We start from the raw sequence: 26,159 nt of genomic DNA on the forward strand, positions 1-26,159 counted from the left end.
TGCCAAGTAGCCCAGTGGTTGAACCAGGTTGGGCTGAGTAACATGCACCAATGGGAAGCGAGTTTATTAATCAAGCTGCATAGTACACTGTTGACGAAAGTGTCCCTCGGAACACCGGGTTTGACTGGAGAAGGTGCACGTAGGGCTGTGTGCTAACTCTGAAGAAACCCAGTGACCTCTCTTCCTCTGATAATGTTCACTTGAAAAACACATGGAAATCTGGAAGGATTCATCCAGTTTAGCAAGGAGATGGACTATATTCTCCATCACTAGGACTTCTCGGCCATCTTGGATTCCTTGTGTTAAAAAAGGATACCTCCTTTACAGCTGTACACAAAGTTGCAGCTTGGAAGTTTCCAAGTTTCATGAGGGCCAGAGAAGGGAATTTAAGATGGCAGCCAGTGACCTAGAGCTGTGTGGGTGAGAACATGAGAGACTGCACACTGCATTCTCTGTATTGATCTCTCACATCAAAAACATTCTTTTCTAAGCCACAGCCCACCTCCTCCACCCAGGTCTGCTCTCAACCAGAAATACCACCCGTATTTTTCACTCTGATGGGCCCGCATGGAGGGCAGGGGGCACGATAGAACAGTTTTCAAGCAGGGACATCACAATGACATCCTGTCACTGGATGGCTGGCCCGGTTGGCACCTCAGGTGCTGTTCCCAAGTCACAATGTCATGGTACACTGACACAGCTCTGTATGGTACAACAAGCTCCTACATGTTGCTGAGGCAGGTAAGATACAAAATGCATGGCTAAGAAATGCAAGCGAGTGTTTCAGGGGGCAGGCTGGAGAGGGAGAGACTGATCTGTCCAAAGACTGTTCTAGAACAAGCCTCCCAAGGATAAAGGATTCTATAAACGATGGGAAATAAGGAGCAGGATGGAGATGTGAACGCAGGAAGGAAGTGGAGAGTACGTGTCTCTTCAAGAGAAATGGCAAAAGCTCTGGGGCTGGCAAATAAAGTCTGTTAAGGTAAAGCAAGGTTCCAGAGAACAAAGCTCAGAGGGTAGGGAAACCATTACTCCTATGGGAGATAGAAATTGTAAGATGGGAGGGATTACTGTTATAGAAAACATTCCCTGTATTTCTCCAAATTCCAGGGTTCTTTCTCTTCTAAGCATTGGATCCTTGGGTAGTTCATAAAAACTAGGACTCCCTTTTCCAGGTCGCTCCCTGTCCAAGTAGGACTGAGTTGTAGAGCTTTTAAACCTTATTTTTCCCAATTATCTGACCACAAGAAGAGCTCTCCCTGTCTCTAATGATCTTGCCAACCCTGAAGAACCCCTCTCAAATCTCTATCTGCTTTTCAGTAGCTTTAAAAGCTCCAACTACAGCATGACTGAGTGTGGCTGCAGAGATACTCACCCCCCAACCCTGGGTCCGGCTCTGGTGCTCACTGTAACCACTAGAGAAGTAGATCCTAAACCAGGAGCTCCCCTCCCTTCTACCCTCAAATACCCATTAGAAACCAGAGAGAAAGAGTCCAGCCCAGAGTCCCATGAGCTTATCTAATCTGTTCGTCTAATCTCTCTGGCAGTTTGAGGCTCTCAGAAGGGTGGAGGAGAAACCTTAGACCCACAGTGGAATTCTCTGAGAACCACAGTAAACACGCAACATGGACCTGGAAACACCAGAACCCCACACAAAATTCTGACCACCTTCTAATAATGCCAGACTCCACCTTTCCACGGTAAAGAGTCTCAGAGAAAGAACCACAAAAACCAGGCACAAGCACCACCTATCAAACCAACTACCAGCCAAAAACAAAACAAGACAAAAAAAAAAAAAAAAAAACACAAGCCAAACCAAAAGTCTATGCTATGAAAACAAGAAATAAAATAAGGAGATTTATAGGCCAGCTGATTGTCAGCAAACACAATATATTTACTGTATTAGCATTTGCTCACAGTGCAAATGGTACAACATGACACCATTTCAATATTTCGGTTTTTAAAAATGCTGTTTTCATTAACTATATTATATTGGCATAACAATGTGACAAAGGAGCAAATGAAATGTTGGTGAAGAATTTCACCTTTTCACAATATCAAGCATATTTTTTTAACCTTAGTATAAGGTACTATAAATCCAAGAAATAAAAACATCCACAAAATATATTACATCTGGTTTGTCTTTTTCTAAGTACTCAACTTTATACAAAAGTCTTTCAAAAAATATCATTCCCCATAGGTTTTCCTGTTTAAAACCTGATTTTTTTTTCTCTCAGTTCACATAAGTTAGAGTGCATTTTCTCTTTTTTTTTTTCTCTTAAAACATGCAGACATATAAAAAATCTGGATAGCACAACCTTTTGGCAACAAAGTCATTTTTCTCTTAGTTTAGTTTAAATGTCTGAGAACAGTTTTATTAAAACAAAGGAAAACTCAGAATTATCATGCAGTGACATGCATAGATCAGAAGGAGCAAGGAAAAAATATTAAAGGGTTATCTGATTCCTCCTTCCAGCTTTGAAGTGACCAAAATTTTTGTTTTTTTTTTAAATAATCATCACATTATAAAAAGTATTCAGCAAAATACTGTCTCTGCAAAGAAAGATTTTACCCTTCAGCTGAAAAAATATGGGCCCTTCTGGCAAACTTCATCCACTTCTCTCTTCTTCTACAAAAAATCCAAGTACCTGGAAATCCACAATCCTCTTGCTCTATGATTTTTTCCCCCTTTCACTAGATTCCTTTTAGTATTATTTATCCACCACCAAAAAAACCGGTGCTTTTTTCTTAAAAAAAAAAAAAAAAAAAGTGGGAAACGCATAAAGTGACTTTAAAAACAGACATTCTGTAAACTCCAGACCTGTCTTCCTTCTCTCTGGGCAGCTTACTGACCCCAGGAGAAATAACGCTAACAGGGAACAGTACATTCAGGCAAGACTGCACTGGAAGCTGTGTCTCAGGCCAGCTTCCCTACTACTCCACATCCAAATAGTTCCCCCTGTGCGGAGGAGGCTGGGGAGGAGGGGGTGCCTGAGAAGAGGTGAGGTAGGGCAGGGAGAAGGTGAGACTGGGGTATGGAAGAGATGTGCCTCATTCATCAACATGGATTAATGCAGACATCCCCATAACTTGAGGAAAATTTGGACACTGATGTGTGTCTATGTGTTTCTATGGATGCATATATACATACTCACATACACATACACACATAGGCAGATACAGTCTCATTGGTTCCATTTTTTCATAAAAAATAAATCGTTTAAAGCTGTATATGCCTATAAGTTCTTTTTATTCCAGTGCACTGCACGGGATTGCCAAGTACCTTAGAGATTTAATTTTGCTAGAAATACATACTGTGTGCAGGTTATATATATATATGTGTATGTGTATATATATGTGTGTGTGTGAACACATACACATATTTATACACATCCATACATACACACATGCCATTTACCTAAATTTGAATTCTACCTGTTGTATGGATGATGACAAAGAGGGGGAAAAAAGGCTGCATTCCAATCAATGGTGGGAAGAGAAATGGGTACGTGAGTGAGAGAAAACAAAAAGATGGCGAAACGGGGTGGCTGGTTGAGGCCTGCCTTTTTGGAAAAAAGATTTGGAAAGAGATGGTAAAAGGCTTAGAGGGGAAAGGCGGGGGAAGGCAGAGAGCAAACTCAGATTTTTAAAAAGTGGGGCTGAGGAAACACATTTCTAAAAAGGCAGGTTCAAGGATGGCTGCTCCTTCTCCCCGCAGATCAAACTGCCCTGAGGCCTTGAGAGGGAAGCGCTCGGAAAAGGAGGGATTCTGAGGGGCCAAACCCTAAGCGGCGGTAGCAGCACCGCGGCGGCGGCATCCGAGGCATTTCTGTAAGAAACATTATTTCTGAGCAGATGGAAGACCGTCTCGTCCCGCCACGCGCAGGCCCCCAGGCTGGGACGTTTCCCTAGCGGCCTGGGGACCCGAAGTGGGGAAGAGTTTAGGGTGGACACAGCCCAGTTCAGCTCAAGAGTCTCACACACACGCGTGCGCGCGCGCGCACACACACAGAAACACACACACGCACACATAACACATACACACACGCGAGCACGCACACTCGCGCGCATCCCCGCACGCAGGCGCGCGTGCGTGCGGCGGGCAGCAAGCTCTGCGCTTTGGTGCGCTCCTTACCCCCTCCCCCTCTCGGGTCTTCGAGGGGGAATCGAGGGACACGTGGGGGGAACCGTGAGGTGCTTGGGTCCGGCGAGGCTTGGGCGGACCCCGCCTTCAGTCCCCGGCAGGTCGTTGGCCCGGCCCGGCGGCCCCTGGATCAAGACGATCCGAACTGAACAAAGCGGGCTAGACGCCACCTTTCCGCCCCCACGCCTTGGCTAAGGGGTGGGCAGCGAGGGGAAGGCGCCTCTTGCCCTGGCCCCCGACCGTCGGCCGATGTGAAAGGGTGGAGACGGGGGACAGCGAAGGGAAACAAGGGGCCTTACGTCCATGGAGAGGCCAGGGCGCGGCCCCTGCGCCTCCGTAGCTAGCTTTTCGGCTGCGCATTCAGGCGAGCAGCCGGGAGACACTGAAGGGGAAAAGTGGGATCTGGGGGCCCGAGCCTCAGGCGCAGGTGGTGACCACAGGGGCCAGGGACACCGGGGCCGCCGAGGACGCAGAAGGCGCACCCCCCTTCTCCGCCTTCTTCTCCTTTTGCTTGAGGTGGATCTTGGCGTGGCGCTTGCGCTCGTCGCTGCGCGCAAACTTGCGCCCGCAGAACTCGCAGGCAAAGGGCTTCTCGCCCGTATGCGTGCGGATGTGAGTGGTAAGGTGGTCGCTGCGGCTGAAGCTCCGCATGCAGATCCTGCACTGGAAGGGCTTGTGGCCCGTGTGGATGCGCAGATGCCGGGTCAGCTCGTCCGAGCGGCTGAAGCGGCGGTCGCAGCCCTCCGCCGGGCACGCGTGTGGCCGCTCGTGGAGAGGGGTCTTGCTAGGTCGGTTGGGGTACTTGCGAGGCCGTATGGGCTTGAGCGTGAGCGGCGGCTGGGGCAGGCTGCCAAAGCCCGGGTGGATCTGCTTGTCTTTGAATGCCTTGATGGTCTCCAGCGGGGTAATAGGGGGCGGGTTGACCCGGATGGGGTCCATGCCCTGGAAGGGCTTGTGCTCCGGCATGGAGCCCATGTCGTTGGGGTGGTGGTATAGATTGTAGTCGGGAATCATGGGGAAGAGGTTGCTGTCCAAGGCCGGTTTGGCCGACTGGTAATCCTGGGGAGAATAGGCGAGCCCGGGGTTGCCCTGGGGGTCGTGGAAAGACACAGGCTCCGAGTAGAGATCACTGCAGTTAGAATAAGGGGGCAGCGCCGGATACATGGCCTCCACGTCCCCCTGCGGCGGCTGCACCATGCTGGCCGTGGAGGTCTGCGTGCTGAGTGCCCCAGAGGCCGGGGGCACCCCCAAAATGCCGGCGCTCATGAGGCTAATGATGTTGTCCTGGCACCAGTTGGAAGGGGAGTCGAAGGCGAACTTTCCCAAGTAGGTCACGGTCTTGTTGCCGGGGGCTGGCTGGAAGGAGCCCGAATATGAGAGTTCCGGGTTGGGCTTCTCGTTGGTCAGACCGATGTCCATCACATTCTCTGCGGAGAGCGGGGGAGAGAGGGGAGGGGTGAGTGAAGCCGAGTCGGCTCCCGGGCCGGGGCGCCCAGGTCCTTGCCCAGGTGTGGAGGGTGCGGCCGCGTGGAGTGCGCAGAGGATGGGATAAGAGGAAAGAAAGCTGCGCCCAGCGCAAAGCGGGCGGTGCCGCGCTCCCGGGCGCAACCTGGATACAGCAAAATACTACGGATCGGGGTGTGGAGTGGCTGCTGCACACACACCGCACACGCCGTACACACACACTCCCGTACCACACACACACACACACACACATACACACAGGCGCGAGAGCGAGAAGCATTGTTGTTATTCCCGAGGTGGGGCGGGCAGGTAGCTGCAGCTACAGGTAGTTTCAGACCCGGAGCGCGCCGGGCTCTCGCTCTCCAGCGCACACAACTCGGCCCTCTTCCCCTAGCTCTGTCCGCGCCGGACCCCGCGCCTTTCCTGCCCCGACGAAGCCCCCTGTGCGCACCGCGCCCGGGTAGCTGACCCGGAGCGCTCCGTCGCTTTGTCCTCGGCGCGTAGAGGGGTGCTGCCCGCAAAGGGAGCTCTCCCGCCGCCTCCCCCAGCCCCAGCCTCCTCCGGGCCTGAAGGAGCTTTCGGCTCCTGCTGGAGGGGGAAAGCCTAGCCTCAGCTTAGCTAGAGTGGAGGGCGGCGGAAAACCGGCCGGTGTCTCCATGGCGGGAGTGGCCGCTCTTCCCAAGCTCCTCGGTCCGGGGATCGCCCCCCGTGGCAGCCCTCGGGCGGGTGGATCCCCACCTTCTCCCCTCCCCGCCGTCCCCACACCCCCACGGCTTTGCTGAACGCCCTGAAAAGGCAGCGTCGCAGTACCTCTCCCACCGCGGGGACTCCACGCCGCACATGGCTCCATCCCGGGTGGGAGGCTGAGGGAGTAAGGGGGGAGAGCGCGGGTGAAAAGGGACGTTGGGCTCCTCCCGGAAAAGGGGGCGATGGCACTACGCCTTGCGCGCAGCCCGGCGATCGCGCCCCCTAAGTGGAGAACCCCAGAGCCGCTCGCACCTACCTCCCTTTGGTCGGCGGCTGCCCCCACCCGGAAGAATCGAAGCCTCTACCGTGGCGTCGCCAACCGAGCCTTCCCGATCGGGGAGGGCGGGAGGAGTGGGTGGGAAAAGCAACTCGCCCCCCGGAAAATTCACAGCACGCGCCCCCCCCCCCATCTCTCCATCCATCCATCCATCTATCCATCCGTAGCTAGCTTGTTCCCTCCTCCTCTTCCTCTCTCCCTTTCCTTCCTCGCTGCCTCGCCGCTTCCCCGCCGCCCTTACCTGTAGCCATCTGATTGTAATGGGCTACCGAGTCGCTGCTGCCAGAAAAGAGGTTGAGCGCGCTGGGGATCTCCTCGGGGTACAGATTGTCAGGCAGTTGGTTTAGCAAACTGCTCATGGTCACCGGCAGCTTCTCGGCGAGTTTGCCGGTCATAGCACTCTCGAGCTGCCGCCGCCGCCGCCGCCGCTTGCTCCTAACGCAGCTTCCAGGCAAGCGGCATCCGAGAGGCGATCGGTGGTGCAGGGGAAAAGCATGCGAGAGGGAAAGTTCGGGGGGAGGGGGGAGGGAAGAGGGGAAGGGGTGGGCCTGGGGAAGGGATCTTCTCTTTTTTGAGGGGTGGGTGGGGGAGAGGGCAAAGGGTGGGTAATCCTCTTGGATGCCTCAGCTGGCGCCGTGGTAGGAGGCTGGGTCGTGGTGGTGGTGGTGGGGGGGGGGGGGGCGTGTGCGCGAGGTGGGTGGGGGCTGGGGTGGGGTGGGGTGGGGAGATCTCGGTCCAAGGGGGTCGCACGCGGCCTCAATATTGATATCACCAACAGACGCGCGCCCGCGGCCCCCCCGCCCCCCAATCCGCCACCGCCACCGCCGTCACTGCCTCTGCCAGCCGCCTCTGCCGCTGCCGCTGCTACCGCCAGCACCAGCCCCGCCGCTTCCTAGCAAGCTCACTGCTGCCCAAAAGCTCCCAGCCAGGGAACTCCACCAGCCTATTTATCTGAGCCCCGGGAAAGCTCCGTGACGTAGCTGCCCATATATGGACAGACAAAGCCCAGCCGAAGGGGCGCGACGTCACAATGGAAGCTCCTCACAATGGAACATTAGAAAGCAGGAAGCGGGCCGCAGCCAACGTGCGGCGCCCGCACCGCTCGCGGATCTTAAAAAAAAAAAGAGAAATAGAAGAGAAGAAGGAAAGAAAATTCGAGAGGCGAGAGGAAAGAGGGATGTAACTGAAAGTGAAGAGTAAAGCGCGCAGCGCGGGGTCGAAAGAGCAATAGCCTCCAGTATGTTTATTTGGTGTCGGCACTTGGAGAGAGCGCGCTTATAGGATCGCAGGGCGGGGCGGGGGGCAGTGAGGTGGGGCGGTTTGCAAGTGGCCTCCGACGCTCTCCCCCCAGCAGGAAGAAAAAGGATTGAAAACACACAGCGGGGTTCCCTTTGCAGCCTGGGAACTTCTGGGGAACCCGGAAGGTGTGCTCTCCGACCCCGACCCGGCACGGCTCCTCTCCTGTCCAGGACTCCTCTCACCTGGGACTGGGACAAAGTTCCTTTGAGGAGGATTCCAGCGGGTGAGGGGTCTCCGGTCCAGCACCTCGGGAACTTTTGTGCCGCCCTCCCTCGGGTTTGCCGCCCACATTCCTGCTGCTCCCTGGGCCCCTGACCCTGAGCTGACACCAGGCTGAGCGTAGTGTTGGGGAGATTGGTAGCTGCAGAACGGCTGCGCTGGAGGCGAGAACCCGCACCTCGGGAGGTCGAGGGTGTGCAATTTTGGTGGTGAAGGAGTGAAGTCGAGGGGATAGGAAACATGTGCACCAAACCCTCCAAAAATCCCCTATTGGTTCCAAAGCACCCCTTTGACCACGGGATGGCAGGAGGGCCCAGCAGGCCCAGACGCAGTCGCTGTGTAGTGCTTCCTGCGAAGGGCGCGCCACCGAGTTGCGGCAAGAGTCTGCCGAACCCACAGTCTCCGAACCACCGCGGCGACCTCCCCTGGTCTCTGCCCTCCCCTTCGCCTTACACGGGGCTGTCCCCGTGGCTGAGTGCCGGGTGCCCTGCAGTCAAGGGCCGCCTGTTAGCCGACCCCGAGCGCTGTCACCTCCCGGGGGAGGCAGAGATCCCGGGGGCGGTGATACTTTCCCCGAGGCCTGTTCTCGGAGAGCGCGCGGCCCGGCCGCGGGAGAGGGGGAGGAGAGGAGAGGAGCGTGGGGGAACGACCCCAGATCACACCGGCTCGGCGTAGGAGGATTCCCTCCTCGGTGGCCGTGTGGGCACGGTGGATCCCGCGGTCCCTGGCCCGGGAGCTGGGGTTGGGGGAACGTGCATTTCTCAGGGCGAGTGGGAGTGTTGACAAGGAGGAGGAGAGGATCCCCGGGCCTCACTCCGTAGGAGGGCCACGCGGGCCGGGGACGTGTGGGAGGAACTCCCAAGCTGCTGCTCGTCGTGGGGGTGGATGACAACCTCGCTCTCCTCCCCTCCATTTCACTCGATGGAGAGCTAGGGGTGGGAGGGCCCGGTCTCCCCCGGATCTCCTCTGGTGCTTAGGAAAGGAGGGATTCCCGCCGCCCGCGGGCCCCCTCTCCCTCGCCCCTGCTGCCGCTCCCGCCAGGCTCCCCGCACCTATACCGGGGAGGTTCTGCGCCCCCGGGCTCTCCTCCGCCCGCGCGGCGCGGGGAGGGAGCGCTCTGCAGCGGTCCCCGGCTCCGGCCGGAATCAGGGCATGCAGCGCCTCCCGCCCCCGGCTCCCTCCCAAGGCGGTGGGGCGGGCGGGTGGGGGGGGGCGATTGGCCGGCCCGGGGGCGTGGGCGGCAGTGTGAGCCGGGCTGGGCGCGGGAGGGGCCTTGGCGGCTGCAAGGAGGGTCGCGGGGCGGCGGGCCAAGCCGGGAAGAGCCATACAAGGAGCGGATCCGGTGACGCGCCGGCCGCGCCCCTTCTCCTTCTCGATTTGGCTGCAGATTCCGGTCCCCGGATTTGCATATTTTGGCATCCAGTGGAAAAGGAAAGAAGAACGGAACCCGCAGCCTTTAAAGGAACCACACAGGCTGTAGCGTCACCTAGGGAGGCGGTCTAGGGGGCGTGAAAAATTAGCCAGCGGCTCCGGCCTCTGGCCGCAGAGCCTGGCAGCTGGGGAGAGACGGGGAGAGGCGGGGAGCAGCGACCCCCGGCGAGCATCGGCCGTTCCAGTTCCGGCCGTGGCCTCTCCGCGGCGCTTTCTGCTGCGCCTGCACCCGGAGGTGGAGAGGGGTTCTGTGGGTTTCTCTCCGGGGCCAAGAGACGCCGCGAGGTTAGCGGCCTTCAGGCGAGCCGCAGACACCAGTGGTGCCTGCAGTGCCCATGTTTCCCCGCGCGAGGCACAGCTCAGCCCGCGGGGGTGGCGGGGAGGAAGTGCGAGCGCTCCCGGCCGCCCAGCTCAACGCGGGAGGACCCTACCATGATGCACCCCCCACCCTCGTTGAGACCCGGGAGGGAAAGGAGATTGAGGAGCTGGAAACCCCGGGCCTGTTTGATAGGCACCCACAGTAGGAAAGGCAGAGGCCGGTGGGAGAATCGGGGATTCTTGAAAGCTTCCGGGGCCCCAAAGACCATAGAGGAGTGTAGCCATTCCAGAGGTGGGCCGCAGACACTTTTAGGCCGACTGGACCTATTGCATTCAAGGAGAACAAGTAGAGTTTGCAGGCCTGCTCCAGACCTGTTTGCTTGGTGAGAATGGGTAGGAGTCTTTTTTTGGGCAAAATGCCTGTCCCCTTCTTCCCTACTTGTCCCTGACCTAGAATGGGAGCCTTCAATTAATAAGTATTTAAAAAATAAGTATTCATTAAAACTTTAGTGTGATCTTGGGGAAATTTCTGAATCTCTTTCTGGGTCTCAGTTTTCTTGTCTGTAAATTAGGATAATAATAGTACCTATCCCTTAAGGGGGAGAGTCCCCTATGGCTCACGATAAAGAATCCACCTGTCAATGGAGGAGATGGGGGTCCTGTTCCCTGGGTTGGGAAGATCCCTTTGAGAAGGAAATGGCAACCCACTCCAGTATTCCTGCCCGGGAAATCCCATGGATGGAGGAGCCGGGTGGGCTACAGTCCATGGGGTAGAAAAAGAGTCAGGACTTAGCAACTGAACAACAACAACAACAATCCCTTAGGAAGAACTAAAATTAGATAACGTCATAGAATACTGTTGCTAGATCACTAGCAGCACTCAATAAATGGCAATTATTACTGGTAAACTCTATTTTCCCCCACCCTACCATGTGACAGAAAAGCCCATTCCCTTTGTGTATCTTTGGGGTGAGTGTAGTTAACACAGGGAGTAAAAAGGGCCAGGTAGGAAACTCCATACCCTTCATCACACATATCAGTGTGATCATATACAGGAAGGTTTTATGTGTGAGCTTTACATCATCACAGAGATGGTTAAGGAATGGTCCCCACTCTGTGAGAACCCAGGCAAGGATGGAGCCCTTGGTAGCTGGTGACGACATAAAGTAGAATACCAAGCAGTCATTCAGTTGCTCTTTAACACTCTGGAGCATCCTTCTAGACATGTTATGGAGGATGGCTGTGGCTTCAGGGTGGGGTGGGGATCCTGGAAGGATCCATGCTGGGGAAAGCCTGCCTCCACAAGCATAGGTCCTCACTGCCTGGCTGCTGGTCCGATTACAGCCCACACAGGTGTCCCCTGTCAATCTGGATGAAGGTGGCAAACAGAGGCCAGGGACCTGTGGTGGGCACGGGCAACCCTGCCTATTAGAGTTGGGGTGGGAGGTGTGGAGTGGCCCCTTAGAGACTAACAGCATTCTCCCTCTGCTTGCTCCATCTTGAATTCAGCATAGGAAAAAAAACTCCCTTTCCCTCCAGTTTTCTTGCCTCTCTGCCTCCTGAACAGGGGCTGAGGGTGATTGTCTCAGTTTTATTGGCGGGCTCAGGTGAGATTGCCAAGGGCCTAATTACCTGAACTGGAAGCCCCAGACTTGTTGGGGAGCGAGTAGGGCACTGGTTCAGGGCATCTTCACCCTGAAGATGGTGAAAGGCAAGGCTGTGGCTCTGTAGCAGGGCCAAGGCCACCCATTCCCCCCTGCTTACCTCTGGGGCTACTGCTGCTTGTGGGGGCAATGAGTGTGTTTGTCTTGGTGAAAGAGTGGAGGAAAGAGGGGACTTGGCCCTACAAATCCATCACAGAAAAAGGCCAGGTTGGAACTCTGTCTTGCTCCTTAGTCACCTCTGCCCTCTGCACTTGAGCTCCTTTTTGCTAAAGATATCCAGTACTTCTCTGCTGTCTTATAAGAAAGAAGCCCTTATTTGGGGGAGAATGGATACATGTATGTGTATGGCTGATTCCCTTTGCTGTCTACCAAAACTATTAATATCACAACATTATTGATCGGCTCCACTCCAATATAAAAAAATAAAGAAGCCCCCAATTATTTCAAACTAAGGTGCTGGCAAGTTAATGACTTACCATCTCAGACAAGATTTGCCTTTTTATCAGAAAATGCTTGGAAGAGGGTAGTGTGTAACCAGAGGAAGTTAGCCCATTGTTAAGCATGGTGCCTGGAAAATGGTAGGAACTCAGATACGCTGATGGGCTGAGGTCTGACTGTGGGATGTCAGATCCAGTGACAAGGATTTGGAAGCTTGGGGTGCAGAGAACATCTGGCATTCCTCAAGTCACACCAGGCACCCATGTAGAGAGCCTACCCTGATGAGATTGCTCCTGAATGATAACTCCCTCAAGGGCTTCCAACTGCTTTCTGTTTTGGGGCACCCCACAAGACATGGACTGTTCATCCATGGAATCAACCTGGACAAACCTCCTTGGCATTTTAGAGGTCATGCAGGAGACCTGGGTTTGATCCCTGGGTCAGGAAGGTCCCCTGGAGTGGCAACCCACTCCAGTCTTCCTGTCTGGAAAATTCCATGGATAGAGAAACCTGGTGGTCTGCAGTCCATAGGGTCACAAAGAGTAGGAGACGACTGAGTGACTAACACACACAGCCAGCTCTGAGGTGAGATGGGTTTGGTCTAGAAGCCCATGGAAGGAACTTGACAGTAATGACGATTTGAGGGGTGGTGGTTCTGGTTAAGAGTGTTGTGTGGGGATTGCTGGAGGCATCCGGCTCGCTGATCTTCTGTACCCACAAAAGATGGTGGCCTGTGGAGATACACCAGCTTAATTCTTCACAACAGTTCTGTGAGGAAGCTTTAAGGGCTGCCCCTCAATAGTGTTTTTTTTTTTTTTCCCCCTTCATGAAAGATCTAAGGAGTTGGAAGAAATCTGAGTAGTTAGTTGGAGGGTACTTGGCCAGGAAATGGCTGAGCTGAGATTTGAACTCAGGGTGTTGTGACTCCAAAGATACTGCTCTTAATTCCAGCCTTTCTGGCTGTCAGGAGAAAGAAAGGAAATGGTAGGTGTGGTAAGAGGAAGTGAGTGCATCCTCAGTCGTGTCCTACTCTTTATGACCCCATGGACTGTAGGGCACCATGCTCCTCTGTCTAGGGATTTTCCCAGCAGGAATACTAGAATGGGTTACCATGCCCTTCTTCAGGGGATCTTCCCGACCCAGGGATCTAACACGCGTCTCCTGCAGCTCCTGCATTATGGGTATATTCTTTACCACTGAGCCGCTGGGGCAGCCCAGGTAAGAGGAAGGAGAGGTGTAAAACCTATGGAGAAGGCAATGAATAGAAGAAGGCCTACCAGGATCTGCCTCCTAGCATCCTCAGGGCCCAGCTGGCAGAGAGGGGAGGAGCCCTCTCCCAGGGTAGAGGAGGGGCTCCAACCCACAGGCAGGTCAGGGAGGAGCAGCATTTCTTCCAGGGTTCCTAATAGGCAGAAGAACATCTGTCCCCTCGGAGCTCAGGTCCCACTGCCCTGTCGCAGAGGTCACAGGCTCCTCACCAAGCCAATTGCACACTTCCTTTTGAAACATCTGCTGTGCCAACATTTGAACAAACTCATTATAATCGTTGAATAAGGGTGTTTTTGCTTACTTTTCAAGCAATGATGGGGAGAAGCTGGTGACTGAAGGGAGAAAGTCTTGTTACAAAGTAAGATTTGCTGGGGGTGAGGTGGGATATAAAGCCTTCCTGGAGATCCCTCCTCAGACACAAGTCCCAGGCTGTAATTGCTATGGGGGTCCAGAGGTTGAGATTTTGGGCAGGGCTGGGCTAGGGAAGGGAGAGAAGGCCAATCTCAGATAGAAGGCAAGACATGGAAAAAGTGTACTGTATGGGGACATGGAAAGAACAGGCCCTGGCCTGGGAATCAGGACTTCTGGCTTCCACTATTAATTATTTGTGTGACCTTGGGCTGCCCTCTGACTCCTGGGCTTTTGGGAGGGATTGGACTGGCTAACCTACCTCTAAATTCCTCCTAGTAGTGTTGATTCACCAGTTCTGGATTCTATTTTGGAAAGGGCTGGGAGGGGATTTTGAGGGAGAATGGATACATGTATGGGGATGGCTGAGTCCCTTCACTGTTCACCGGAAACTATCACAGTATTGTTAATTGGCTACACCCCACCAGAAAACAAAAAGTTTAAATTAAAAAATAAAAGATACATTCTGTGGCATTAAAAAGAATAAATTCCTCCAAGCAATGTTGTCCTTGAGTTTTGGATTCTATTGCACAAAGTGTTGGGAAGAGACGCGTGTTCCCAGCCAAGTTTGGGCTTCTAGGACCCTCAGGGAGGAAGAGGGATGGGTCAGGGGGTAAGGGCTTGTAATGGGAACTTGGCTATCATAGCTCAGGGGTGCATGGAGGGTAAGTGGAGTCATGTGCTTGGGTGGAGGGGTCTGCCATTGCCCCTGGGGGCCACAGTGGGGCAGCCCCCTTCTCAGCTGGGAGGGACGATGTCTCTGCAGTGAAGACTCTCGGGGGATGAGGCTTTTTGGAAAGAGGAACTTTGTCATCTGAAGTGAACCAGAAAAGGTATGAGTGTGGGGGTGGGGTGGGGGAGGCAGTAGAGGGAGCAAACAGGGAGTGAGACAGAAAAGGAGGGAGAGAGAGGTGAGAGCACAGATGAGAGCAGGGGCCCCCTACCACTTGCCCGAAAAACCAGCCTTCTGCTGGCTGTAGGCTTCAAGCATGTGATAGGTCAAGCATCTAAAAGGCTGGCAGATTCCTTTCCTCTCTGCCCTGGAAAGACAACCGTTGGGGAATCGGAGAGCTGTGGTCTCTAGATCTTGGTGTTTCGGATCAGCTCCCAGTCTCAGGACCCTCCCCAGCCTTAAACAAGTGGGCCCTTGGCCTCATCCACCGAGGTGATGAGTTAGGGGCCGACTTTTGGCTTCTTCTTTGTTGTTTTATGTTGTCAAAAAAAAAAAAAATTATCCTGGGATGTGGGGAAAAGCAGTTGATGACTCTTTTGGGCCCAGAATTCGAGGTCCTCAGTTATGTTAGCATCCTCTTTCACCAGAAGGCCCAGGCAGGGCTTCCTGACTTTTGTTAGGCCGTAGCTCTCCTAGAAAATGAAATTCTTTACAACCACTGGTGTAAAGAACTGACACTGCCCCTGGCCCATCCCATCACTCTGAGGGCTGACAGTACTAGCCAGCTGGTACTCACAGGAAGTCTGCCTATCAACCTGACTGATGGCATGGGCTTTTTTGCCAGGGTTCAGGGAAGATGGGCAAAGGAGAAGGGGCATGATAGATTTCTCTTCCTCTCTGCAGAATTATTTTGGCCTTTTAGAGTTATCTGGTCTCAGATCACCAAGAAAGTTACTGGATGACAAGAGTTGGTATCTGAGCTCCCTGGGGGCAGGGACTGAGTCTGATTCCTCTGCCTCCCTAACACTCCCCTGGCTGTTCCCAGCAGGTGCTTCACAGGAAGTTGTTGACCCAACTCAAGTGTCCACATGGGCCGATTTGAGGGACTCAGGATCCACAGTGTGCTTCCTACCTTGTTCTTGCATTTCTACCACTCCAGCATCCACTCCCCCCCACACACTATACAGGATGGGGGACCCCTTGTCCACCTTGTTCTTGCATTTTTACCACTCCAGCACACCACCCCCCTATACTATACAGGATGGGTTCTACCACTCCAGCACCCACTCTCACCACACTGTACAGGATGGGGGACCCCTTGTCTACCAAAGTTTATTTCTCACTGGAGTGAAGGGAGAGGCTCTTGTGTCTGGGACTAAATTCTTTCGTTTCAGTGAGACATACCTTCAGGGAGCACTTCCTGTAGAGGGACTCAGACTTGAGACTGGGATTTGCCATGTGTCAGGGAGCAGGCAGTTTAAAGGGAAGTGAGGGATGAGGCTGAGGTAGAAGTGAGCACACACAAGGCCCTATCGGTTCTCAGAGGAAGTGCGGGCAAGGAGTTCAGGCAGGAGGACAAGCTCAGAGACAGGAAAACCTGATGGGGGTGTTGATCAAGACCTTGAGGACTGGGTTGGCTAAGACCTCTAAGTGAGGAGGAGAGGGAAGGGCAGGGGTATTCTGTGTAAAGTGAAAGTGTTAGTCATTCAGTTGTGTATGACTCTGCGACCCCATGGACTGGACTGTGTAGCCCACCAGGCTCCTCTCTCCATGGAATTTTCCAGGCAAGAATACTGGAGTGAATAGCCATTCCCTTTTGCTAGAGGATCTTCCTGACCCAGGGATCAAACCCAGGTCTCCTGCATTACAGGCAAATTCTTTACCATTTGAGACCCAGGGAAGCCCATTCTGTGTAAGGAGCTGTGATCCACCCCTTATTTTCATGTTAATTTTTTTTTTTAATCTCTGAAACTAGCTAGAGCCCATTCAATTCAGTTCAGTTCAGTTCAGTCGCTCAGTCGAGTCCGACTCTTTGCGACCTGACCCCATGAATCGCAGCACGCCAGGCCTCCTTGTCCATCACCAACTCCCTGTCCTTTCAGAACTTCTCTGTTTGTTTGTGGATGAGTGAGGAATCCTAGAGGAAGGGAAGGAAGACCACTCTGAGGCAGGATCTGGAGATGCCAGCAGACCCTGGAGCATCTACTAGAATGTAGGCTCCAGGAAGGCAAAGGCTGAGGTCCAGACCTGCACTGCTGTACCCCTAGCTAGAACCTGGCTTATGGGGGTTCTCCATAATGTGGGTGCTCCATCTTTATCTGTAATATCTGTGGGAGAATGAATGTGTCAGACCCTCTACTATGTCCCGTGTGGGGTGCTATTAGCAGGAACAGGAAAGGGGCTAAGTCCAGATGTGGACTCTAGGAGAGAGGAGGTACTTGAGGAGTCCCAAGGCAACGTGGATCCCAGGTTGGGGGTGGGGTAGGATTCATCAGACATAAACTCAAGTGGTAATAGCCCCGTTGATTGAGTGGTAATGATCCTTGGCATTTTTCATCTTCAAAGCCAGGAACGAACTGTAATTAATACTCCCGCCACCCGGGGGCAGGGTGGGGGTGGTGTGGAGAAACGAGCTGCTGTTGCTGCTCAGTCGGGGAAACTGAGGCACTGACAGAGAAAATGCCGTTAGGAGAGCCCGGAGGAGTTGGCAGGGGTGAGCCCCGCAGAGCGCTACCCGCTTCCAAAGCCAGGCAGAGGGGGAGTCGAGGTCAAGAATGATGGGGAGGGGGCGCTGGAGACCCGCGCAGAGGCAGAGAAAGAAGTCTCAGGCGAGGGCCTGCCCGAGGGTGGCAGTGGGCGATTGGCTTTGCCGATGGCTTGGCGGAGGAAAGCCGGCGGGGGGCCTCAGCTCCCCGCGCTCCGGGGGCGGCACTGGAGGGGCGCGCGGAGCAGGAGAGGCGACCCGAGAGTCCCTCAGGCCGCGCGCTGCACACTCAGCCTGAGTCACCGGCGGCTCCGAAATGCCTCCCGGTTTCCTCATCGCAGTCTGGCTGGCCCGCGCCCGGAGGGAGTTTTTCATTAGGGTGATTATTACCCTGCCGTCATTAAGAGACGGTAAACATCACCCAGGGACCGAGGGCGCTCGGCGGCCTCTAACTGCAGCCGGGGGTTCCCAGGCCCAGGAGGTGTGCAGCACGCCCGCCTAACCCCGCCATCAGCCGGAACCACTTGCGGGGGCCCCAATGCCATCCCGCATCTAGAGTGACGTTTTCTCTGGACCATGGTGTCTTGGAGGACATTCTTCCTTCAGTTCAGTCACCGCTCACCCAGAAAAGCCTTTCCTCTGAGACCCTCGGTCCATGTGTTGGTTACTATGTCCAGTGGTTACAAGTCCAGTGCTAAGTGCTCACTGCACCAAACAGCGCTCCTGGGTTGCCCTGGTCCTACCTACCTTTTCACATGAGTCTGTGTCATTCTTTGATGGATGTCTGCCTCTCACCCTCCTGCCCCAAGTTCCAGAAAGGCAGGAGTCACTTCTGATTTTACATATTCCCGTGATATGGTCCCCTCTCAACCCACCCCATCCCCACCTAGTGCTACAGTCTGGTGTAACAGCAGCCCTCAGCATTTTCTTTTTCTTTTTTTGATCTCACCACGTGGCATACGAGATCTTAGTTCCCTGAGGAGGGGTTGAACCTGCACCCCCTATGGTGGAACCTCAGAGTGCTAACCACTGGATCACCAGGCAAGTCCCACAGGCCGCAGCATTTGTGAATTAACAAGTTCTCATCAGGCAAGAGAACTGTTTGCTGATTGCCCCTCCACCTGATTGCCTTCAACATTTAAGATTTATCTCTTGTGCACCTACTGTGTGTCTGGCATTGGACACAGCTGTGATGAAAAGAGCTTGTGCGAAGACTCAAGGCCTAATAAGGATTCAGGGTGAGAAGGGGCTATAAGAAAATGCATACAAGGTGGTGGTAAGTGATGTGAGGAAAAAGAAATGAGGATAGCAGGGTTATGGGGCGTGCGCATTGGGATCCTGTTATATGTAGTCAGTCATTCTTCCCCAACGCTTGCATTTGGAGCTGGCATTAGTGCCACAGACTAAAGTACTGACTCAGAATATTTGAGGTCTGTGCTGTTAGTCCAGCTGATTCATTGGATGCTCTTTGAAAATTTCTGTGTAAATAAGATCTTTGTTTTTTAAAAAGATTACATCAAAGTTCACTAAGGAAAGTCACGTCTCTGAAGGCAGAGTCACCTGTGATTGGGCCCCTTGCCCCTAGCACAGCCCCTCTTCCCTGGTCAGCTTTCCCGCCTGCCACCAGGTGGCCTGAGAGAAAATTCTGATGTGGTCTTCTTTAGCGGCCTCTGGGGAAAGGATGGCAGTGGGCCAAGGGTGACTGTGGCTGTGAGTACTCCAGGCCTGAACCTCAGAGCCCTCACTGCCTCTCACACCAACCCTCTCGTGGATGGGCAGGAGAGCTTCATCTAGAACCCAAATGAAAGAAAGAGTTGCTGCAATGGAAACTCAGACTAACCTCCCCTCTTGCCCCACTTCCCTCCAGCGGTCACACTTCCGGCAGCCGCCACAGAGTATTTTGGGTTCGAAAACAAAGCGTCAGATCTATTTGAGCAAGTTTTTTTTTCCATTGGAGTAGAAGCCCAGGGGCCTGTGGCCACCCTGGGCTCGGCCACTTCCCCAGGGAACTGACGCGTTTCCCTTTCTCCACTGAAGACCAATTTAGCAAGTCAGACTGGCCACTTTTAGCTTCTCCTTTCCCTGGCCTGGCAGCAGGCGAGGGCACAGGGAGTGGGTAGGGCTGCTGGGAGGAGGGTGTGTGTCTCAGCGCCTTCCTTGTGGCCTTCAGGGGAAGGCCTGGTTCCCTTCTTCAGCCAGAACCTTCTTTTCACCCCTCTCCACACACCCCCCACCCAAAACTACACACACACACACACACACACACACACACAGACTCACACACACAGACACACACACACACACACAACCTCCACAGCTGCCGCCACAAATCCGCTTGCTGTATCAGGAGCCTGAAAGGTGAGAACTGGGGTTAGGCCTTGGTCTGATCTCAGTTTGAAAGGATGGTGTGTCCCTGTCACTGGTGGACCAGTGGGTAGTGGGTTGTGAATGAAGTGGGCATGCACACATGGAGACCGCGTGTGTATGCAAATCTTATGTTCGCCACTTCCTGAGCTGAACACTGCACGCACATGCAGCTAGCATGGATGTGTAGAAAGAGCTTGGCAGAGGCAAAACCCTGGAGTGTCTAGCGGGTGTGTACTCCATGTGATTTTGTGTGGGCTGGAGTATTTACAGTGTGTGTGCAGGATGCGTAGAGTAGAGGTGTGTGTGAGTGTGTGCATACACGTTCATAGATGTGTGGACGGCAGGGCCTGGTTCTCAGGGTGTTTCGGGGAGGAAGACAGGCAAACTCTGGATAGGGGTGACCAGCATCCTCGTGAGCGAATGCAGCTTCCACTCTGAGGAGCTGGGGGGGAGGGACAGAACTTCCAGGCTTCTTTTGTAATCCCTTCAATTCTTAGCACTTGGCCAAGCCTCCATCCATACTAGGGAAGGAGTGTCAGGGCTCTGACTTCACAGTCACAGCGAGTGGAGACAATCTATTGCCTTATGGTGACTTGAGTATCCACGTCCAGCTGTTTCTCTGTGTGTGTGTGAACGAATGAGTGTGCTGATGTGTGAGTATGGAAGTGAGTGCGGGAGGTCTGAGTTTGTGTGAATGAGTGTGGGTGTGGGCGGAGGGTGTTTGGACTCCTTTTGGGCACTGCCCGGGCTTGTCCTTATGCCCAGGCCCTAAAGGAAGCCCCCTCAGCTCACTGTCTGCTTTTTTCATGAGACTGGAAGTGAAAGTTGGACCCAGGGCCCTGCTGTGCCCGCCTTTCTGACAGGTTCAGCCTCTTTCCTTTGAGCTCTCAGCTTCCTGCCGGGTTGCTAGATAGCAGTGGTGTGGACTCCAGCTCCCAAGGAATAAAGGGGGCAACTTCTGTGTCCTGCCCTCATTCAGGACAGGTCAGGAGGATCCCAAGTCATATTTCTTTCTTTCATTTGGCCATGCCACGCAGCTTGTGGAATCCTGTCCAATCCCCGACCTAGGATTGAACCTGGGCCCTGGCAGTGAAAGTGCCAAGTCCTAACCACTGGACCGCCAGTGGGGCTAGAGGCCCGTCCACCCCCGCCCCAGGTCTAGAGGCCTTTAGCCCCACCCTCCCAGCTGTGAGGGTCCTCCCAAGTCATATTTCTACCTTCTGTGACCAGGTGCAGACCCAGGGCCCCTCCTCCCTCCTCCAGGTCCCTGAAGGGTCTCCCCAGGCCAGGATCCGGGGAGGGGAAGCTCTATTGCTGGCCACTGAGCCTGGGAGAGTGTTCTCCTGAAATCCTATGGTCTGCATCTCCCCACATTTGCAGACTTCTCCTTAACCTCTTGATAGGGTCTTCTGGCTCCTGCCACAAAATGCACTGGGCTCTTTTCCATTCTTAATCCTAAGAATACTCATTCTCTCCTGTTCTAGTGGTTTCCTCTGACACTCCTGCTCCACCCTGCCAAAGGGTTGGTGGTAGTGGCTTTCTCTACCATGCACCCAAATAACCACAGAGTTGAAGAACATTTAGCTGGAGGCGGGTCTCAGAGAACACTCATACCAAACTATTTTATGGATGAGGAAGCTGAGGCCCAGAGAGGGCAGCTGATGTGCCCAGGGTCGCACAGCAGTGAAGGGTAGACCTGGTGTTGAAATCAGGTCTTGAGTTCTGATCAGTGCTTCTTTCAGATATACCTGGTCTGGTTCATCAGACCAGATGGCGATAACTTTCTTTCCAATTCCCATCTCTTTTTGACTCTGTCTTCCTCGCCAATTTGACTGAAATATTTCCTTTTTGCTCTTTGAAATGCCCTCTCTGTGTTAAGTGCGATGGCTTGCATTTGGTGGCACTAAGGGGGTACTCAGAGCTAAATCCTCAGTCTTTGCATAGTTTTCATTTGTCCTCTCCAAAGATTTTTCTCCTTTCTGGTCCTTTATCCCTCAGGATTGTCAGGGACTCTGTCCTCCCCTCTTCCTGAGCCAGACTCTTCAGCTTGTATTTCTCCTTCCAAGTACCCAGGAGGCGGATGAGAACCTCAAGGAATTTTCTCCTTTCTTGTACCTTAGTTTCCAGATCTCTAAAATGGAGCGAGGGTCTCTGCAGGGGAACTATAGGTATTTGTGTATGTGTGTGCATGCAAGTGTGTGTGTATGTGTGTGTGCGCGCGCGTGCATCTCATGTGTCTCCCAGCAGCTCCTGGGGAAAATGGGAAAGTTAATTAGTGCCAGGATGAAAGACGCAGTGGGATAATTGCAGGTAATATTAGGACAGCTGGGAGGGTGGGGCTAAAGGCCTCTAGACCTGGGGCGGGGGTGGACGGGCCTCTAGCCCCACTCATGCAAACAGATCAGATACCTGGAGAGGTGGGGGGAAGGAGCGTTCTGAGTGAAGGGTCTTTGTCTTTACAGGGAAATGCTTGTTAGTTGCTAAGGAACTGGGTTGTCTTTTCTGATCCAAGCCTCCCAGTGTTTTGCTAAGCTTGGGAGGGGGATGCTGGGCTGGGCTTGAGGCTCCTTTGGCAGTTGGCCCTCTCCCTGGGGCTGCCGACACTCCAATGGGTCTCTTGGGAAAGACTCATCTGGAGAGGGTTAGCCCTCCCATTACCCTCAGCCTGAATGCTTGCTTCAGCTGAGCTGGGGAGCACAGCAGGTGAGGTGCAGGCAGAGAAGGAGAGGAGAACACACAATTACTGAACAGCCTGCATACCAGGCACTGTGCCGGGCGCCTTCCGTGCCATCTCATTTAACCGTTGCAACAGATCTTTAAGGAAGGCATGTGTGTTTCCATTTTTTCTCATTATACTGTTTTCTTTTTGCAGTTGAAACACAGGTCCAGAACAGTTGAGTAAGTTCCCTGAGGTCAAAGAGCTATCAAATGGTAGAGACTGTGCGAACTTAGGTGTGCTAAGAAAAGTTGTGCTTTTTAAATTACACCACCTCATGCATCTAGCTGCCTTTCTTCTTATCCCACAGGTGCTTAGCACTAACATCTGAACCCATCACTGTCAACCCCTATCACCACCATCATCACCACCAACTTCAACATCAATGTTATCATTTTCATCTTCATCATTAGGAATTCTTCCTATATGTCTTTTTCCATCTCTGTTTTAGCAGTTATTACACAAACAAAGTTCCAGGAAGCAGAGGGGTGATGCAAAGGATTGAGGGTGGTGAACTGTTGGGGTATTTGCCTTGTGCAGGTTGAGGGGGGTGGTAACGGCCTTGAGCTTGGCCAGGCCATTGCTGTCAGCGTCAGGGAGCTGACCCTCCCCACAAATCATGCTTTGTCTAGAATAGCTTGAGGCTGCCGTCTCTGGGGTTGCACAGAGTCGGGCACGACTGAAGCGACTTAGCAGCAGCAACAGCAGCAGCAGGGGAAGGGAAGACTCCCTTTAGGTTCTTTTAGAACTTCTACCCTTCCTTCTTGGCCTACCCAGCTTTGGGATAAATAGAAGATCTGACCTTTATTTTATGTAGCCTGGAGGGTAAAATGAGAGCACTCTGTAAATGGGCTTCCTAGGTGGTGCTAATGGTAAAGAACCCGCCTTCCATGCAGATTAGACGTAAGAGACAGGGATTCGCTCCTTGGGTAGAAAAGATCCCCTTGAGGAGGGCATGGCAACCCACTTCAGTATTCCTGCCTGGAGAATCCCCATGGACAGAGGAGCCTGGCGAGCGACAGTCCATAGGATCATAAAGAGTCGGACACGACTGAAGTGACTTAGCATGCATGGACGTTACCTGTGAGTACTGAGAGTGGGAAGGCCCAGTTAACACCAGATTCTACCATTACTAGTTACAGAACAGGGAGGAAGTCCCTTAACTTATCGGAATGTCAGTTTCCTCATCTATAAGATGACAATCACAACACCTACACTATTAGGTGGTTTTGACAACTGGATGAGAGAATATGTATGAAGGCCTGGTAGGCTGGGAAGCCAGGCAGGAATGAATGCACTAAAGGAGATGTTACATGTCAGGCATTTGGCATGGTGCCTGGTATGCAGACAGCAATCAACAAATGGTATCTGATGATGATAATGATAATATCAGTTCTCCTGTCTGTAAAGGGGTCACTAATACTCCCCTTGGGGCTTCCCAGGTAGCTCAGTGGTAAAAGAATCCTCCTGTGAATGCAGGAGGTGCAGGAGCCACAGGTTCAATCCCTGAATCGGGAAGATCCCTTGGAGGAGGAAATGGCAACACACTCCAGTATTCTTGCCTGGGAAATCCCATGGACAGAGGAGCCTGGTGGGCTACAGTCCATAGGGTTGCAAAGAGTTGGATACAATTGACTACGCATGCAGTACTCCCTTACATTTTTTTAAACTGTTTTGTTGGCAATTTCGAAGCGATCTCCATACTCATTTTGTTTCTTTCTGGAGGAGGCAGTGAAAAGAAAAGGGGCAAGAGGCCCAAAGCCTTCTGCAGGCAGAGAGCTGAGCCAGGTGGGCTTCCCCAAGTTCTCCTGGCCTCCAGACTTTCCCTGCCGACCCCTGGGAGCTCTTTCTCTGTGGCTTTCAGACACGTCTGGCAAGGCTGGCTTCAGTCTAGTGCCTGGGCTAGTTTTGTTATTTTTTCAAGTTTTGGGGCCAGGAGGGTGGGGGTCTCTCCAGCAGCTGAACTAAAAGCCCAAAACACCAGAGGAAGAGAAAAGAGGTGGGGCGGGGGGAAGGAAGGAAAGCAAGCCGATAATTTCCTCGAAGGATAAACATCCGATTTTTTTCCTCACCCAAAATAAACATGCTAGCCACAAGGAATTAAAAGCAGAAGAGGGGAGGATGTGTCTCAATTTGGGGCTGCTCTAGGAAGCTGACCTGCTATTTATGCCGGCCCTGGACACCGACCAGAGCTGCCAGTTACACTGTGGGCCTCGGTGGAGTGAGGGGTGTGGGGAGAGGGCCCAGAGAGAGGGAGGTTCACACACATCCATACAGTTCCTTCAAGGGCTGCCTTTTGTGACACTGCAAACTGACGTTTCCTTTGGCTGCTTCGTGTAGCCCTGCTGACAAGCCTGTCTGGTGGCCTAGAATGGAGTGGGGAGTTCCTACTACCTGGGATGGTGTCAAACAAAGGCTGTTCTATAGAACAAGAGCTTGCTGTCCATCACCTGGGTGGGGAGCTGAATCTACAGATGTGGGGGCAGGGGGGGTTGGGGGGGACATCATCCAATCCCTTCCCATCACACACTCTGTCTCCCTCTTCCTGGTGTTTTTCAGATCCCCATGGAAAAGACCCTGCTGCTGGGAAAGATTGAGGGAAGGAAGAGAAGGGGGCAACAGAGGATGAGATGGTTGGATGGCATCACTGACTCAATGGAGTTTGAGCAAACTCTAGGAGATAGTGAAGGACAGGGAAGCCTGATGTACTGCAGTCCATGGGGTCACAAAGAGTTGGCCACAACTGAGCAACAACAACAATCACTAAAATCTTCCCACTAGTCAAGAGTGTGCTGGGCCCAGGGGTTGGACGGGGCCCCTTGCCTTCTGGCTAATGCAGGGCACGGCTTTAGGAAGGTAATAACCCATGGCCCCTTTCATCTGGGGCCCTAGGCACTCTGCATGCATGAGTCACCTATCTTGCTGTATTCTAGCCAAGGAGAGGGGAGTAATTAACTCTTGGGAGGGAAACTGAGCAGAGGGTCTTGTTGAGAGGGTGGGGGGTTGGAGTCGGGGGTGGGGGAGTTGAGGAACCAGGGTTTAGCCTGTGAATGAGACCTTGGCACAGAGGTGCCTCCAAGGGATTTTGGGGTAGGAAAGCCAAGAGACTTTCAGAGGATATCCAGAGGCTGTCAAGAAGCCGAAAATCCTTCCTGTGCAGACCAAAGAGTTTCTTCACAGCTTTCTAAAAGCAGACATCAGATCATACGCTTTCTCCCCTCCAATCTATTTGTCATTTCACGATTCCCCGTCACTTCCAGGGTACAATCCAAAATGTGAACATGACTGCAAGGCCTGACCTGTCCGGTCTTTGTCCATCTGTCCAGGTGGCCAAAGTTTTGGCTTTTCATTGCCCCATCAGCCACGGGAGCTGGGAGGTGCCATGTCTTCTCTCTGTCCCTGTCTCCACTCATAGTTAACCCCTACCCCACTTCTCAGCCGTGAAGTGAAACATGACTTCCTCAGGAAAGACAGGCGTTCCCAAGCCTTGACCACCCTCCACCCCCCATCACAAATCAGGTCCCCTCTACTCCCTCATGGCACTTGCCACATTTGCTGGAATTTGCCCGTGGTCATCTGATGGAGAAGTTTGCCCTCCCGTCCTGAACTGGAAGCGCCATGGAACAATCCTCATGTTGGGCCTGCCTTCGTCACATGTGGATCCCCAGCACCTTGGTCAGGCACACACCATGTGCCAACAGTGTTTGTTAAATGAGTGTTCAGAACTGGGAAGGGCCATGGTGATAAACCAACCACCCTTGTCCCTTCTTCCTCCTTCAATTTCGCAACTGAGGAAGTGGAATTTTACGGAGGGTAAGTGACTTGCTTAAGGTCACATGGTGCCTCAAGGACCATTCAGGGCTAGAAACTCCCACCTCCTGCCTGTCGCTCCATCCCACCCCACTCCCGACCAACCCCTTGCCTTTTACAGGAGTGACCCCAGCCCCAGTGCTGGACATCGATGGATTTCCACCTCTTGGTTTTGGAAGGAGGACAGGTTTGGAAATAAAACATCCAACCA

The 26,159-nt window shown here is 53.3% G+C and overlaps 1 protein-coding gene across 2 annotated transcripts; it reads right to left on the bottom strand.

Annotated features, from left to right (window-relative positions):
• Positions 1-2,754: 2,754 nt before the first annotated feature.
• Positions 2,755-9,302, bottom strand: EGR3 (early growth response 3). Of its 2 annotated transcripts, XM_061426994.1 has the most exons (3): positions 6,874-6,956; positions 6,419-6,471; positions 2,755-5,571 (listed from the first exon to the last, which is right to left on the bottom strand). In XM_061426994.1, exons 2-3 carry the CDS (start codon positions 6,456-6,458, stop codon positions 4,562-4,564), a joined length of 1,050 nt encoding a protein of 349 aa, XP_061282978.1. In that variant the 5' UTR covers positions 6,459-6,471; positions 6,874-6,956; the 3' UTR covers positions 2,755-4,561. The 2 variants fall into 2 exon arrangements, with proteins under 2 accessions (XP_061282978.1, XP_061282977.1); XM_061426993.1 differs by lacking the exon at positions 6,419-6,471 and having other exon boundaries at positions 6,874-9,302.
• Between the last annotated feature and the right edge of the window lie 16,857 nt (positions 9,303-26,159).

Source organism: Bos javanicus, chromosome 8 (assembly GCF_032452875.1).
Source record: "Bos javanicus breed banteng chromosome 8, ARS-OSU_banteng_1.0, whole genome shotgun sequence".
NCBI lineage: Eukaryota > Metazoa > Chordata > Mammalia > Artiodactyla > Bovidae > Bos > Bos javanicus.

Coding starts and splice junctions, on each gene's coding strand:
- EGR3 (XM_061426993.1), bottom strand. CDS start 7,027: ATGACCGGCAAACTCGCCGAGAAGCTGCCGGTGACCATGAGCAGTTTG. Junction 5,572..6,873: donor TTACAATCAGATGGCTACAG/GTAAGGGCGGCG, acceptor CGCTCTCCGCAG/AGAATGTGATGGACATCGGT.